Source organism: Anomaloglossus baeobatrachus, chromosome 4, assembly GCF_048569485.1.
Source record: "Anomaloglossus baeobatrachus isolate aAnoBae1 chromosome 4, aAnoBae1.hap1, whole genome shotgun sequence".
Taxonomy (NCBI): domain Eukaryota; kingdom Metazoa; phylum Chordata; class Amphibia; order Anura; family Aromobatidae; genus Anomaloglossus; species Anomaloglossus baeobatrachus.
This window is the reverse complement of record NC_134356.1, coordinates 464288752-464303926: the sequence shown is the minus strand read 5'-3', so window position 1 is coordinate 464303926 and position 15175 is coordinate 464288752. Positions and strand designations below refer to the sequence as shown.

Sequence of the window (15175 nt, the reverse complement as noted above, 5' to 3'; positions counted from 1 at the left end):
GTGGAGTCGGAGTCGGAGTCGTGGAGTCGGAGTCGGAGCTCATTTTGGTGGAGTCGGAGTCGGAGTCGGTATAAAATGCACCGACTCCGACTCCTAAAATATATAATAAATTGGGGACAGGAGTGCAATGCAGAATGTGCTGAATATTTTACTAAATAATAACATTTAGTATAATGCTTATATTTAAGTGAAAAATTTATTGTAGTACAATGTGAACATCAGACATTTAATTGTTTTTATGATACAATAATCAAGATATTTGGATAGAACATAAAATATTTATTGGAATACAACTTTAGAACACAAAAAACTAATAAATTGTAAATATGTAAAATATATATATATATATATATATATATACAGTGTATATACACACACAAGATATATATGTAATCTACTGTATATTACATAGTGTATTACATATTTACAATTTATTACAGTTTTTTGTGTTCTAAAGTTGTATTCCAATAAATATATTTTATGTTCTATCCAAATATCTTGATTATTGTATCATAAAAATTATTAAATGTCTGATGTTCACATACACATATTCATGTACTACAATAAATTTTTCACCTAACTATAAGCAATATATGTAGGAGTCGGAGTCGGAGCCGGAGTCGGAGTCGGAGCCGGAGTCGGTGCAAGAGAATTTGAGGAGTCGGAGTCGGAGTCGAAGGTTTGGCTTACCGACTCCACAGCCCTGACAACACTTGTGAATTGCTGTTCACAGACGTCTCCATCCAATCTCTCTGAGCTAGTGTGCAAAGACGAATGGGCAAAAATGTCATCCTCTAGATGTGCAAAGCTGGTAAAGACATCGCCCTAAACACACAAGAGGGCTGAATACAAATGCAAGTCACAATTGTCAGATTCGTGTATCATTTCCCTTACACTTAACACTTACTACTTTGCGTTGGTACATTATAGAACATAAAAAAAATCCCAATAAAATGCATTTAAATTTGTCGGTGTAATGTAAAAAAATGTGAAAAAGTTCACAGCATCTGAATACTGTTTCAAGGCGCTGTATATATTAATTAGATGCTCACAGGTCACGAAAAAACACCTTTTTCTTTCTGGAAAAAAACCCATACTGGTTTCATACATAATGTTCTGCAGATAAATATGCAGTTTTTCATGAAATCTTTCATGCGTTTTTCTTGCCTAAAAATGCTGAGGGCAAGTGTTAAAATACCTAAGCATATGTTCTTTAAAAAAAAGTGCATACAGGAGGCCTAATAAGGCTTTAGTCAAATTCTGTAAATGCTCCAAAAGCAGTTACTGAGATCTCTGTGGGTTTTGTCAGAGTCGTTCTTTAAAGGGAACCTGTCAGGTCCAATATGCACCAAGAACCACGAGCCGACTAGCAAGGGAAGCAACGCCCAGGGGACTAGTCCCCGCGCTCATTAGCATATGGTAAAAGTTCTTTAGAAATACTTTTTCTATAGATCTCTTTATCTATGCTAGTGTATACAGGGACGGTTAGGCAGGGATTAGCAATATACACCCAGATCTGCTCGTGGTTCTGGCTGCATATTGCACCTGAGAGGTTCCCTTTAACACTAGAAGTCCCAGAGAAGGGTCATTTAACATTTCTACCTTTGGAACCCAGAGACGGGTCGAATGACCTGAAGGATTTTAGCTAACATCCGATAATCACAGTTTTTTGTTCTGTAATTAAGGCCACTACTGTCGCACCACAGGAGGTTGTTGTATTCCATTGAGTTTAGCCATTTAGTTTCTAGTTAGTTCTATTCAGTTTATCATCAGTCATTTGACCCTCTTTCGGGACTTCAGGGAGGAGCTCGAAATTTCTGGGACTTCTAGTGTTAAAGTTGTTGTCCGGTCTTGTGATAAAGGTCTGGAGTGACTGTAGACTTTGAATCCTTACAGTGTGTACACCACACACTGTCAGGATTCTCCAGTATTGCTGGCAAGAGCGGCCAGTCATGTGACCACAAGTGTGATCTGCGTACCAGTGGCTACATTCTGACTGCACGTGCTTGACCTCGCTCATTGCATTACAGTAATGTGCAGACTGTAAGGATTCAGAAGTCTGCAGAGTTTTATCGGAAGACCAGAGAACCCCTCTAAGGAATGACACCACGGCGATCTCAGTGCTAAATAGTTTTGGAGCATTTACAGCATTTCCAACATCAAAGCTCAACTAACACTGATCGTGGCGGTGTAACCTAAGGCTACTTTCACGCATCAGGTTTTTTCCATCAGGCACAATCCGGAAAAAAACGGGTTAAACGGATCCAGTACCGCATCCGTTTTTTCCCCATAGCTTTGCACTGTTACCAGATCTGATGGCTTTGCGTTGCATCCGTTGTTTCCCGGATGCGGCAAAATTAATCAAAGCGGTCGCCGGAGGCAACGTATCTTGTAACTTTTTTTGTCCGGCAAAAAAAACCCGCATCGCTCCGCATCCGGCGTGTTTACAATGGAAGCCTATGGACGCCGGATCCGTCGAAAAGCGGAAAAAAATGGATGTGGCTGCCGGATCCGTTTTTGTAAACTGAGCATGCTCCAATGTTTTGAAAAAAACGGATCCAGCAAAAAAAACGGACAATGATGGATGCAAAAACTGATGCAAAACTGATCCAACGGATCCGGGTTTTTTTACGCGTCCGGCATAACAGATCCGTTAAAAAACGGATACGGTTTTTACATTTTTTGCCGGCTCTGTTGGATCAGGAAAAAAAGGATTGTGCCTGAATACAGAAAACTGATTTGTGAAAGTAGCCTAAGGGTGAGTTCACACAGTTTTTTTCTGCAGTTTCCAGAGCAGGAGCTCCCCACAGGTATGTGCATAGGACGCCCTTGTTCTGCCAGCAGGGAATTGCCTTGGTCTTTTCTTCCTGAAGCAGATTCGCTGGCGCCTTTCCAATAGTTTTTTCGGGGGTGGGTGCCATCTTTTAAACACAGTGGTGATCGCCTTCTTAGCGGAAGTCGCCCAGAGTAACAATAATAATTTTATTCATTTATATAGCGCTATTAATTCCACAGCGCTTTACATACATTGGCAACACTGTCTCCATTGGGGCTCACAATCTAGACTCCCTACCTGTATGTCTTTGGAGTGTGGGAGGAAACCGGAGAATCCGGAGGAAACCCACGCAAACACGGGGAGAACATACAAACTCCTTGCAGATGGTGTCCTTGGTGGGACTTGAACCGAGGACCCCAGCACTGCCAGACTGCAGTGCTAACCACTGAGAGTAGAGGCAGTTTCAGAATCCTGCAGAGGTTAAAAAGTGACCAAACACTGAGCATGTGCCAGCACGGTCGCTTTTCTGTGGCTGTCCAGGCCATTTCTTACGGTGCTTTTCAGCCAAATTCCAGTCAGAATCCATCTGTAAAAGACGTCCTCTGCACATACCCCAACAGGCAATCTAAACTCTTCTTTTCAGACCTGCTTGGGGTCCTTGGAGAGTTTCTACTACACAAACTATAACCAACGTGGTCCAGACTTCCATTTCCTGTAATGGTTTTGATTGGACAGCGCCTAGACTGGAGCAGATCCCTTCAGAGCCGGGTCACAGTGGTGACTCACACTTTCTTATCCCAGGCAGATTTCAAAGCCTGAGGCGGAATAAAAGGTTTGAAAGACTGAACATAAGACCAGGGAGCGCTCCTGAAGACATTACTCAGGAGTTTATTTTAAGCTGACGGACACAAAAACTCCTCAGAAACCTCAGTGCCCACAATGTCTGCCTCCTTCCACATAAAGAGCGCCGCTGCGCGCGTCTACAGTGCGCGCGTCTACAGAGCGCGCGTCTACAGAGCGCGCGTCTACAGAGCGCGCGTCTACAGAGCGCGCGTCTACAGAGCGCGCGTCTACAGTGCGCGCGTCTACAGTGCGCGCGTCTACAGTGCGCGCGTCTACAGTGCGCGCGTCTACAGTGCGCGCGTCTATGTAGGATCCCCGAGCTCTTATATTCAGTCTATAAACCGCATCACCTTCCCAAAAAACGCAAAGAGAAGTCACTGGACCAATCTGGGGATGCTCCATATCTATAATGGGGGGCTCTGGAGACGGCCGGGCATGTTTTTTTGTCATTTTTGCTGTAAAAGTTACTATTGTTTTCAGCAAAAAAAGCCAGCAGGAAACAAGGAGTCACAGAAAAGCTGAAAAACACAGGAAAAACCCGGAGGAAAAACAAAAAACGCCTCAGGAAAAACACTGACGTCTCCTGACCCGTCCTCCTGAGAAAAGTCAGTGGGCTCACACCTAAACCCCTCGTGTGCTCAGAACATAGAGTGACAGCACCGGGACACACAGGTATAGGGCAGACCGGATCACATAGAGCAGCCCGGGCTGACGCCTCCGCCAGTCCCCGCAGTAATGGCAGCACAGCGGCACTCACTCGGCATCCTGGACGTCCGGCTCCTCGGCAGACATGTCTGCAGCTCCGTCCCCATGAATCGTGTGATCGGCGGCGGCTCCGCACTCACCACTACAAGGAGTGGCCCGGCCCGCTGCGGACACGGCCTCCCGGAGAGTAGCGGCGGCTCCTATCCTCTACAAGGACCTTGCTGACGTCACGACCACATGACCGTGATGTCAGCACCACGTGAGCGCTCACTGGCGGCTGCTGTGACAGACAGTGCGTGTGGAGCGGCCGCGGTGGTGTCCGTGTGTGCGGTGTACACGGCGGGGGCGCGTCAGGAAGGGGTTAATGGAAAAGCAAAGGCAAAAATGACATGTTTAGCAACTTGTAATGCTTTGTCCGCCTCCTCCGCCGGGGGGCGCTGTCACTGCTCACTAAGTGGCTGATCAGGTTTTTTTTCATTTTCCTAAAATATCTATTTGGCCCCCTTCACACGTCCGTGATACACGTGCGTGTTTGGTCCGTTTCCGTATATACTGGAAACACGGCCAAACGTGCACCAATGTTAATCTATGATTGTGGTCACACGTCCGTTATTTCATTATGTCCGTGTGTGCGTGTCCGTGATCCGTATGTGTGTGCGTTTTGCACGGATGCATGTCCGTTATCTGCACAGAGCACGCACACGTGGACACAATGAAAGTCTATGGGTATGTGCACACACGTTAGTAAACACGTATGCATCTACCTATAGTCCGTGTCCGTTTGGTGTTTTTATTTCTAGTGATGTCGGCTATTCTTTCTATTTCTGTGTATGTCCGTCAATCTCCCTGAGTCCGTCTGTCTCTCTGTCGGTCTCTCTGTCTGTCTGTCCCTCTCTCACAGTCTGTCGGTCAGTTCCCCCCCCCCCCCCCTCTCTCATACTTACCGTTCCCCGATCTCCGGCGCAGCGCTGCACGGCATTCACACTGCTGCGGCGGCTTTTACTATTTTGAAAAAGCCGGCCGCTCATTAAACAATCTCCTATTCCCTGCTTTCCCCACCCACCGGCGCCTATGATTGGTTGCAGTGAGACACGCCCCCACGCTGAGTGACAGGTGTCACACTGCACCCAATCACAGCAGCCGGTGGGCGTGTCTATACTGTGCAGTAAAATAAATAAATAAATAATTAAAAAAAAACGGCGTGCGGTTCCCCCCAATTTTAATGCCAGCCAGATAAAGCCATACGGCTGAAGGCTGGTATTCTCAGGATGGGGAGCCCCACGTTATGGGGAGCCCCCCACCCTAACAATATCAGTCAGCAGCCGCCCAGAATTGCCGCATACATTATATGCGACAGTTCTGGGGCTGTACCCGGCTCTTCCCGATTTGCCCTGGTGCTTTGGCAAATCGGGGTAATAAGGAGTTATTGGCAGCCCATAGCTGCCAATAAGTCCTAGATTAATCATGTCAGGCGTCTATGAGACACCCTCCATGATTAATCTGTAAATTACAGTAAATAAACACACACACCCGAAAAATCCTTTATTAGAAATAAAAAACACACACATATACCCTGGTTCACCACTTTAATCAGCCCCAAAAAGCCCTCCATGTCCGGCGTAATCCAGGATGGTCCAGCGTCGCTTCCAGCGCTGCTGCATGGAGGTGACCGGAGCTGCAGAAGACACCGCCGCTCCGGTCACCTCCACGCAGCTAATGAAGACAGCCGTGCGATCAACTGAGCTGTCACTGAGGTTACCCGGTGACAGCGGGTAACCTCAGTGACAGCAGCTGATCGCACGGCTGTCTTCATTAGCTGCGTGGAGGTGACCGGAGCGGCGGTGTATTCTGCAGCTCCTGTCACCTCCATGCAGCAGCGCTGGAAGCGACGCTGGACCATCCTGGATTACGCCGGACATGGAGGGCTTTTTGGGGCTGATTAAAGTGGTGAACCAGGGTATATGTGTGTGTTTTTTATTTCTAATAAAGGATTTTTCGGGTGTGTGTGTTTATTTACTGTAATTTACAGATTAATCATGGAGGGTGTCTCATAGACGCCTGACATGATTAATCTAGGACTTATTGGCAGCTATGGGCTGCCAATAACTCCTTATTACCCCGATTTGCCAAAGCACCAGGGCAAATCGGGAAGAGCCGGGTACAGCCCCAGAACTGTCGCATATAATGTATGCGGCAATTCTGGGCGGCTGCTGACTGATATTGTTAGGGTGGGGGACTCCCCATAACGTGGAGCTCCCCATCCTGAGAATACCAGCCTTCAGCCGTATGGCTTTATCTGGCTGGCATTAAAATTGGGGGGAACCGCACGCCGGTTTTTTTAATTATTTATTTATTTTACTGCACAGTATAGACACGCCCACCGGCTGCTGTGATTGGGTGCAGTGAGGCACCTGTCACTCAGTGTGGTGGCGTGTCTCACTGCAACCAATCATAGGCGCCGGTGGGCGGGGAAAGCAGGGAATAGGAGATTGTTTAATGAGCGGCCGGCTTTTTCAAAATAGTAAAAGCCGCCGCAGCAGTGTGAACGCCGTGCAGCGCCGCGCCGGGGATCAGGGAACGGTGAGTATGAGAGAGGGGGGGAAACTTCAGTCACTCGGGGGATTAGCGGTCACCGGTGAATCCTTCACAGGTGACCGCTAATCAGTACTCGACACAGACAGAGCCGCGGTATGAGGATGAAGTCGGGTGAAGTTCACCCGAGTTCATTCTCATCGCGCAACTCTGTCTGCTGTCAGCCGACATTTATAAACGACATTGTGCATCACACACACGGACATTCCACACGGACATTCCACACGGACATTCCACGTACACATACACGTTAATTCCACACGCACACACGGACGTTCTGCACACAAACACGGCTAGCATACACAATTCACACAGGTGCCACACGGACCATAAAAACGGACACAAAAACGGGACACGGACCCGAAAAACGGCCCGTAACACACGTGCGTGTTTTTCACGGACGTGTGAAGGGGGCCTTAAGCTGTGAGGCCTGGATTCTTCCACGAATATGTGTAATGTATAATGGTGTCACTGTGGGGCACGGATACCCGAACGCTGCATCTTGTCTGCATCTATCCTCTATCCTGAAACGCAGCTTGTGGCCCAATAAACGCATGAGAGGTTTTGCTGCGTTTTTTTAAGAGAAACAAAATATGGTAGGATAAGTGATAGCTAGAACAGATAGAAAAAATAGACTAGCAGATAGTCTAGAGGGATAGCTAGCTTGGACAGCTGTTTTTTGAATTTTTTTGGGGGGAAAAAAATGACGTGGGGTCCCCCCATTTTTCACCTCCAGCACAGGAACAGCTGCAGGCAGCAACCCTCAGCTGTCTGCTGTACCTTGGCTGGTTATGAAAAATAGAGGGGATCCCTCCTTTTTTTTTTAATTTAAATTATTTGATTTGTGTTAAAAAAAAATGTGATTCCCCCCCATTTTTCTAAAACCAGCCAAGGTACAGCAGACAACTAGGGACTGATATTATTAAAGGGAACCTGTCACCAGATTTTTACCTGTTAAACTAAAAGTATTGTCCTCTGCAGCTCCTGGGCTGCATTCTATGAAGGTGCACCTTGGCCCTGACTCCCCTTCCAGACCCCAAAAATAACTTTATAAAACTTGGCCGTTAGGTATGCTAATTACCTTGGTTGACCAGATGGGCGGGCTCGTTTTCTGTTCCTTTCCCCCCTCCTGCCACTGATCGCCATCCTCCTTTCTTGATTGACAGGATGACACCCTCCGTCATCCTCCTCGTTGCATTTTCAAATCTTGCGCCTGTGCAGTTAGGTTTGCTTGCACAGGCGCAGTTAGCTCTGCCGTATCGCAGGCAGAGCAGAAAACAGCTGCCCTCGCATGCGCCGGTGAACTAAATGTGCAGGCGCGAGATTATGGGCGGGTACGAGCATGGCGCTGGTGAGGTGGTATTTAGTGAAGGCAGGCATCTATGAGGCCCCCCATCACTAATCTGTAAGGGAAAGTAAATAAACACACCCAAAAATATTTTATTTGAAATAAAATACAAAAAAATCCCCCTTTTTCACTCATTTATTAATCCTAAAAACACCCCTGCAGGTTCGACATAATCCATACAAGGTCCCACGACGTTTCCAGCACTGCTACATTTGAAGCTCACATGACTGCCCACTGTGAGGTTCAGGCAGTAACTGAAGTGTGTGTGTGATCAGAGGTGATGTCACTGAGGTTATTTGCGGTCACAGGTAGAGGACTCCAGTTGTGGCTGTAGCTAACCTGAGTGATGTCACCGCTGATTGGACTCAGTCTCTGCTTGATCCCCACGATGGGCAGTTATGTGTTATGGCGCTCGCTGTGAGCTTCAGATGTAGCAGTGCTAGAAGAGTCGTAGGACTTCATGTAGATTACATCGGACCTGCAGGGGTGTTTTGGGGCTAAATAAAGTGGTGAAAGAGGGTGTTTTTTGTGTTTTATTCCAAATAAAGGATTATTTTGGTGTTTGTGTTTATTTCTTTTTGCTTACAGATTAGTGATGGAGGTATCTCATAGATGCCTCCCATTACTAATCTAGGGCTTAGTGGCATCTGTGGGCTTCCATTAACTCCTTATTACCCCGATTGCCACTGCACCAGGGCAATCTGGAAGAACAGGGTAAAGTGCCAGGACTGTCGCATCTAATGGATGCAGCAAAACTGGGCGGATGTAGGCTGATATTTTTAGGCTGGGGTGCCCAATAACCATGGGTCTCCCCAGCCTGAGAATACCAGACTCCAGCTGATAGGCTTTTTCTGTGCAGGGTATCATAATATGGAGGGATCCTAAGCCAATTTGTTTATTTATTTTACTGTACAATACAGACCTGCACACCAGCTTCCGTAATTGGAAGCTTCAGACGCGCTGTCATTCAGCGTGGGGACCTGTCTGACTGCAACCAATCTTAGATGCTGGGGAAAGCAGTGCATATTCAATAAAGGTAATGAACGGCCAGGGAAGTGAATAAGCGGCCGTGGGAGCATTGTGACAGCCGCCCCAGTGAATCGGTAAGTATGAAGCACTTGCTCCTAACAATTTAATCTGGATTCTGGTCCCCATAGACTGTAAATGGGGACCGGCATCTGGTCAGATACCAGGGATCAATCCCCCACCGACCCCGAGTTAGTGAGGAATAGATCTGCCAGTCCTCCAAAACGCAAAGACAAAGTGCAGAAAGAATTGACATGCTGCATCTTGGCTGCGTCTTCAAAAACGCAGCCAAAAAAGATGCACTATGCGGACAGCAAAATATAAATCTCATAGACTTTCCTGGGGGGGAGGAAATGCATGCATTTGGGTGCATCTTCGGGACCACAAGACTTTACCAAAAACGCAGTTAAAGATGCAACGTGCGCATATAGACTAAAGCTTAATTTCTGTTTTAGGCAGGCAGTGATCACATCATAAGGGCGCTGATGTTCTCACGGAGACCCCCTCCTAGTGCCGGGATACTGAGCACAGCATCTGAAGGGTTAACGAGGCACGATCAGGCTAACGTGGCCCCTACTGGTTCAGCAGTCACCGATCACCGGTGCAGGGCCGGCTGTGTAGCAGGGAACTGGTCACTGGAAGTGAATGGATCATCCCTGCAGAAATGAACCCAAGTTTTATGTCCTGAGATAGCAGCTCCCCCCAAATTCTCACAATGTTCGATTTGCACAGATCGTCCCCCAGTATGCCCTCATTTTGGACAGAGCGGGGTAATGATGTCAGGCTGGGGTCCCTATATTCCCCTGCAGGTATCACCGCTCAGAGAACTAAATTGGTCTCTTCCCCTCTCTCATGCCCTGTATCCCCCTCTATCTCTCTCTCTCCTTTCCTGTACCCTTTTCTCTTCTCCCCTGTACCCCTCTCTCCCCCCCTGTATCCCTCTCTCAAATTCCCTCCTCCCCTGTACCCCTCTTTCTCACACTCTCTCCTAAAATATACCCATCTCCCTTCCTTGTACCCCTCTCTTCCCCTCTCTTCTCCCCTGTACCCCTCTCTCCCCCCCTGTATCCCTCTCTCAAATTCCCTCCTCCCCTGTACCCCTCTTTCTCACACTCTCTCCTAAAATATACCCATCTCCCTTCCTTGTACCCCTCTCTTCCCCTCTCTCCTCCCCTGTACCCCTCTCTCCCCCCCTGTATCCCTCTCTCAAACTCCCTCCTCCCCTGTACCCCTCTTTCTCACACTCTCTCCTAAAATGTACCCATCTCCCTTCCTTGTACCCCTCTCTTCCCCTCTCTCCTCTCCTGTATCTCTCCTCTCCTGTACCTCTCACACTCTCTCCTCCCCTGTACTCCTCTCTCAAACTATCCCCTCCCATGTACCCTTCTCTTCCATTCTCTTCTCCCCTGTAACCTTCTCTCACACTCTCTCCTACCCTGTACCCCACTATCAAACTCTCTCCTCACCTGTACCACTCTCTCTCACCCTCCCTCATCCCCTATGTCCCTCTCTCTTCCCATGTACCCCTCTCTCTTATCTCTCCTTGCCTGTACACCTCTCTCACACTCTCTCCTTCCCTGTGCCCTTCTCTCTTCTCCCCTGTACCCCTTTCTCACACTCTCTCCTCACCTGTAACACTTTCTTTCCTCCCCTATACCCCTCCCTCACACTCTCTCCTCACCTGTAACCCTCTCTCTCCTCCCCTGTACCCTTCTCTCTCACACTCTTTAGTGGCATCAGTGCACCATCAGTTCAGGGCCAGCACAATGTGGACTGAAAAGTGAGAGAAAAGCAAGTTCTAGCACCTTTAATGCTGGCAGAATACTGATTAACAGGAAACAACCTCTTGAAAAACACTAAAATGCTAGTTACAGGGCATGATAATTGTGAAGGTTCCTGGACATATCAAACTGTATGTGAACCAAAAGCAGTTGTATTCACCAGATGCTATAAATTTACCTCACAGGATTTAATCCTTTGCAATTTCAAGGCTGAAAGTACTATACGTATAAGTCCATGAAGTTCAGCCTAAAGCCTAAGGGCTCATGCGCATGTAACTGCTAAATATTCTGCAGCGATTTGACAGCACATGTGCGCTTCAAATCGCTGCAGAAACACTGCATAATGGATGCAGTTTTTTTTGTAAAAAAGCCGATTTCATGCGCTCGGGATGCTGCCCCCACCATAGACAGAGTGGGAGCTGCATCCAGAACGCACGGAATAATTGACATGCTCATTTTTTGTACGCACGGAATAATTGACATGCTGCTTTTATGAATGCACGGATTTGGGTCAAAATTTTAGTACCGAAATCGCTGCGTTCATAAAAGCAACGTGCGCACATATCATGCACAATCTACATAGATTGTGCAGGGGACGCAGGACGCATGCATTTACCCTGCAGTGCTATACACAGCGTAAATGCATGCAATTACGCAACGTGCGCATGAGCCCTCGGAGATTGGAGCAGGTGCTGTTTTGTCTCAGAGAGATCTTGTAACTTCTAAGATGAAACCTTGTGTTTTCTTTTCTCGGAAATTCTCTCCATCTGAACAAAACTATTATGTGGGTAATCGGGAATTATTGGCTATGAAGTGGGCTTTTGAGGAATGGAGACATTGGTTGGAGGGGGCTAGACATCAAATTGTGGTTCTCTCTGCTATTTCATGAGATTTAAGGTTAGAACTTAAAAAGTTTCAGAGGGAGAAACCTTAAGGCTATGTGCCCACGGGGACAGTGTCCTGCGGATATATCCGCAGGAGATTCCGCAGGTGCTCCTAGGAAACCGCACCACAACTTTTGTCTGTTTCCATGCTGCGGAATGTCCTGCGGATATGGTGCGGGCATTCTGCATTGAGGATACAGTACCATGGCTTCAGCACTGCATCCTCAATGCAGAAAAAGTGCTGGAGTGATCGGCAGTTCATAATTACCTCCATCACACAGCACCTTGCTTTCCGGCGGCCGGGTCACTCTGTCAGCGTCTGCAGGAGAAGGTGGGCGGGCCTGAACTAGCTCCGGCTGTCACATGACCGGAGCTCGTGCAGGCCCCGCCCACCTCTTCCTTCCTATACCTGGATCCACCGCGCTGCTGTACACCGGACGGAGAAAGTGACTTCGGTGAGGCAGGTAGGTATATGGGACCCTGCGGAGAAATCGGCAGCAATAATTGACATGCTGCATATTTTTCCGCACGAAAATCCGCATGATTTCCGCTGCGGGCAGCGTGGGCACAGCATTTCCCAAATGCCATAGAAATGGCTGGGGAGTAGCTGTGCTGCAGATTTCTGGAAAATCCGCGGCAAAATCCGCGCATTTTCCGCAGCGTGGGCACATAGCCTAAGGCCCCGTTACACGCAGAGATAAATCTTTGGCAGATCTGTGGTTGCAGTGAAATCATGGACATATTGTTCCATTTGTACATAGCTGACTCGCCCACCCCAGGGCCTTAGGTGACTCGGTGTCGGGCCGGACTAGTCCGGGGTAGTCAGCGGTGGCAGGGCCCGACTCCGTGACCCTGGTGGAGTCAGTTAATATGGCGGTATGGGGGCTAGATGATAATCAAGTTTATATAAGATTCATGACACCACCTGTGGTAATTTGCAGCTATGGAGCCGCAGCTGCTGGAAGGGACCTCCGGGGCTGATGTTATGGCAGCTGAGGTGTTTCTTGCTCCCCACAGGTAGAGCGGGTACCCCGGGGCAACCTTTGGTGCTTGGTAAAGTATATGGTGTTTATGGACGAGGTGCATGATACACCAGACGACACAGGGCTCGCAGTTAAATTGTTTACTCACTGTTCAGTCTCAGTGCTGCAGTTGACTGGTTACCCAAGGAATGCCAGGATCCGCTGTCAGGGGCCTCCACCGATCCCGAATAGGTCAAGGGTCAGTCCCGGTTCACCTCTCTATGTGTCTTTTCTCTGGCTGTCTCCCAGCACTCAACTGTTTTTGGATTGTCTTGCGCCTCCACCACAGGGCCTGTACAAAGGTGGCTCACCTCAGACGTACCTTGCCCCCTTCACCGGTGATCTGTGGCGGATTGTGGCCCTGGGCGCCTGCAACGATCTCCCAGGCCTTCGGTTTTACTTTAAGGAAATGTCTCTCTTCCCTCAGTCTAGGGACCGTCCCTGATTTGTAGCCTGATCCCTCTACCCGATCTTTCTAGTGGAACAGGTCACGGGACATTTGCCCTTTCGTGACCCTGGAATCACTTCTTTTGGTGTCACCTGGGCCTAGCAAGACCCTAGGATCTCCACCAGGAACCTCCTTCACTCCTTCCCTTCTGGAACTGACTAACTTGTTCCTCTACTCACTCTTTCTGACTCCTCCCACACACCCACTGACTAGGCCCCACCCACACCATTGGGACCAATGAATGGGACTTACGGCCCCATGACTAAATCTATGGGGGTTACTGCCACTACCCCTGACCCGGTGTATGCCTACCAATTGGTGTGTGCAGATTTGATCTGTGAACCGGTAGTTGACCCCATTCTTACCCGGGATGGGATATCACACCTCTGGCTGAGGTGCAATATCTCTGTGGCGACGGAAGCCTCAGGGGCACCACACTCCCCCACAGCAAATCCCAGCACGTCTGCGGGCTGAAACAAAATTACAGTGGTATTTGTGGAGACATGGGGCTCAGTGGGTGCTCTCGTCCACTGAAACCCACCGCCTTTAGAAAGACAGCGTGGCTCAGGGCTCATCCCAACTGAACGCCGGCCTCCTTAACCGTGGGCGTAACACTACTCAGACAACACAGGGTGAGGGAACCACAATAATTAGACTTTATTGGATCCCCAAACAATTAACAGCACATAACACATAACCAGCAAAACACACAAATGTAACAGGCAACAGAGTCTCACCCTTCCGCTGGCTCACCAGGGATTTAGAATGTCCTTGCCTCAGAGGTTCCAGGGCCGCTTACTCCAATCCAACAGCACCCCGCTTTTGGCGGGCACCCACCGAGAAAGGAATAGCGCCAGATTTAGGAAGCTGGCTGAGGTCTGCAAAGTCTGTTCCAGGTGACTGAACTGTCCCAACCTGAGTGTCCTCTTTAGGTAGTCCTGTATGATGTTACAATCCTGGCAGCCGGAGTCGAAATCCCTAGGCTGTGGATATGGTCTCCAATGGGGAACGGAGTCCCTAGATTGAAGCCATAAGATTTCCTGATCCTCTAGTCAGCTCCGAAGAGCTTAGACTGGATCCATCAGCATCCATCAACCTGGTGGCTTAAAGAAGTCCCTTTTTATAGCCACAGCCTTCCACTTAGATACACTGTGTCCTCATCGATTGGTTGGACAAGAGCGCCTCTCCCATTGGATGAATCTCAAGCTGCATGGACAATGTTCATCCAAATGATGTGCATAGAAAGACTGAAGATATCTACATGGAGTCTGCAAGTCACAGACTCAACAATGGCTACTAAGGTAATCACATTAGCAATACACAACTACAATACAATGGTTACTGGAAAAGTCTGGAGAACAATACGTCTGGCTTTCAGTGGCCAACACAATTACATTGAGTCAACAAGAGTCTTGTAAAAACAATGAGGGACTTCTCCCCCGTCTATAAACAATCTATCATGCTGTCTGGCTGAATTTTAAGAAACTTTAACCCATGAGAGTCCATGTCGTCACTTTCCTCTACCTTCTTAATATTAGCCAGACATGATAGGCTTCTGATCATCCTTCTCCTCTTGACGGCATTGTCCTTTTTAATGGTGAGGTCAGCAACAGAGGCTCGCATCTATACACCTCCCCCTGATTACCTCCCCCAAGTTGAGCAGCCATATTGTGGAGTGGACAAGCACTAAGGTGGGGTCCATGAGTTGGGCCCCCACAAATCTCCCACTATCAATCCTCCCCCAGTCAAT

General features: G+C 48.2%; 1 protein-coding gene across 1 annotated transcript in view; it reads right to left on the bottom strand.

Moving 5' to 3' along the window:
• The window catches only part of BNIP2 (BCL2 interacting protein 2), a 61709-nt gene extending 57147 nt beyond the window's left edge, over positions 1 to 4562 (bottom strand). Inside the window, exon 1 of the mRNA XM_075343642.1 lies at positions 4377 to 4562. Within this exon, the coding sequence (XP_075199757.1) occupies positions 4377 to 4411 (35 nt within the window). The 5' untranslated portion in view covers positions 4412 to 4562. The remainder of the gene's footprint in view (positions 1 to 4376) is intronic.
• Positions 4563 to 15175: the final 10613 nt, after the last annotated feature.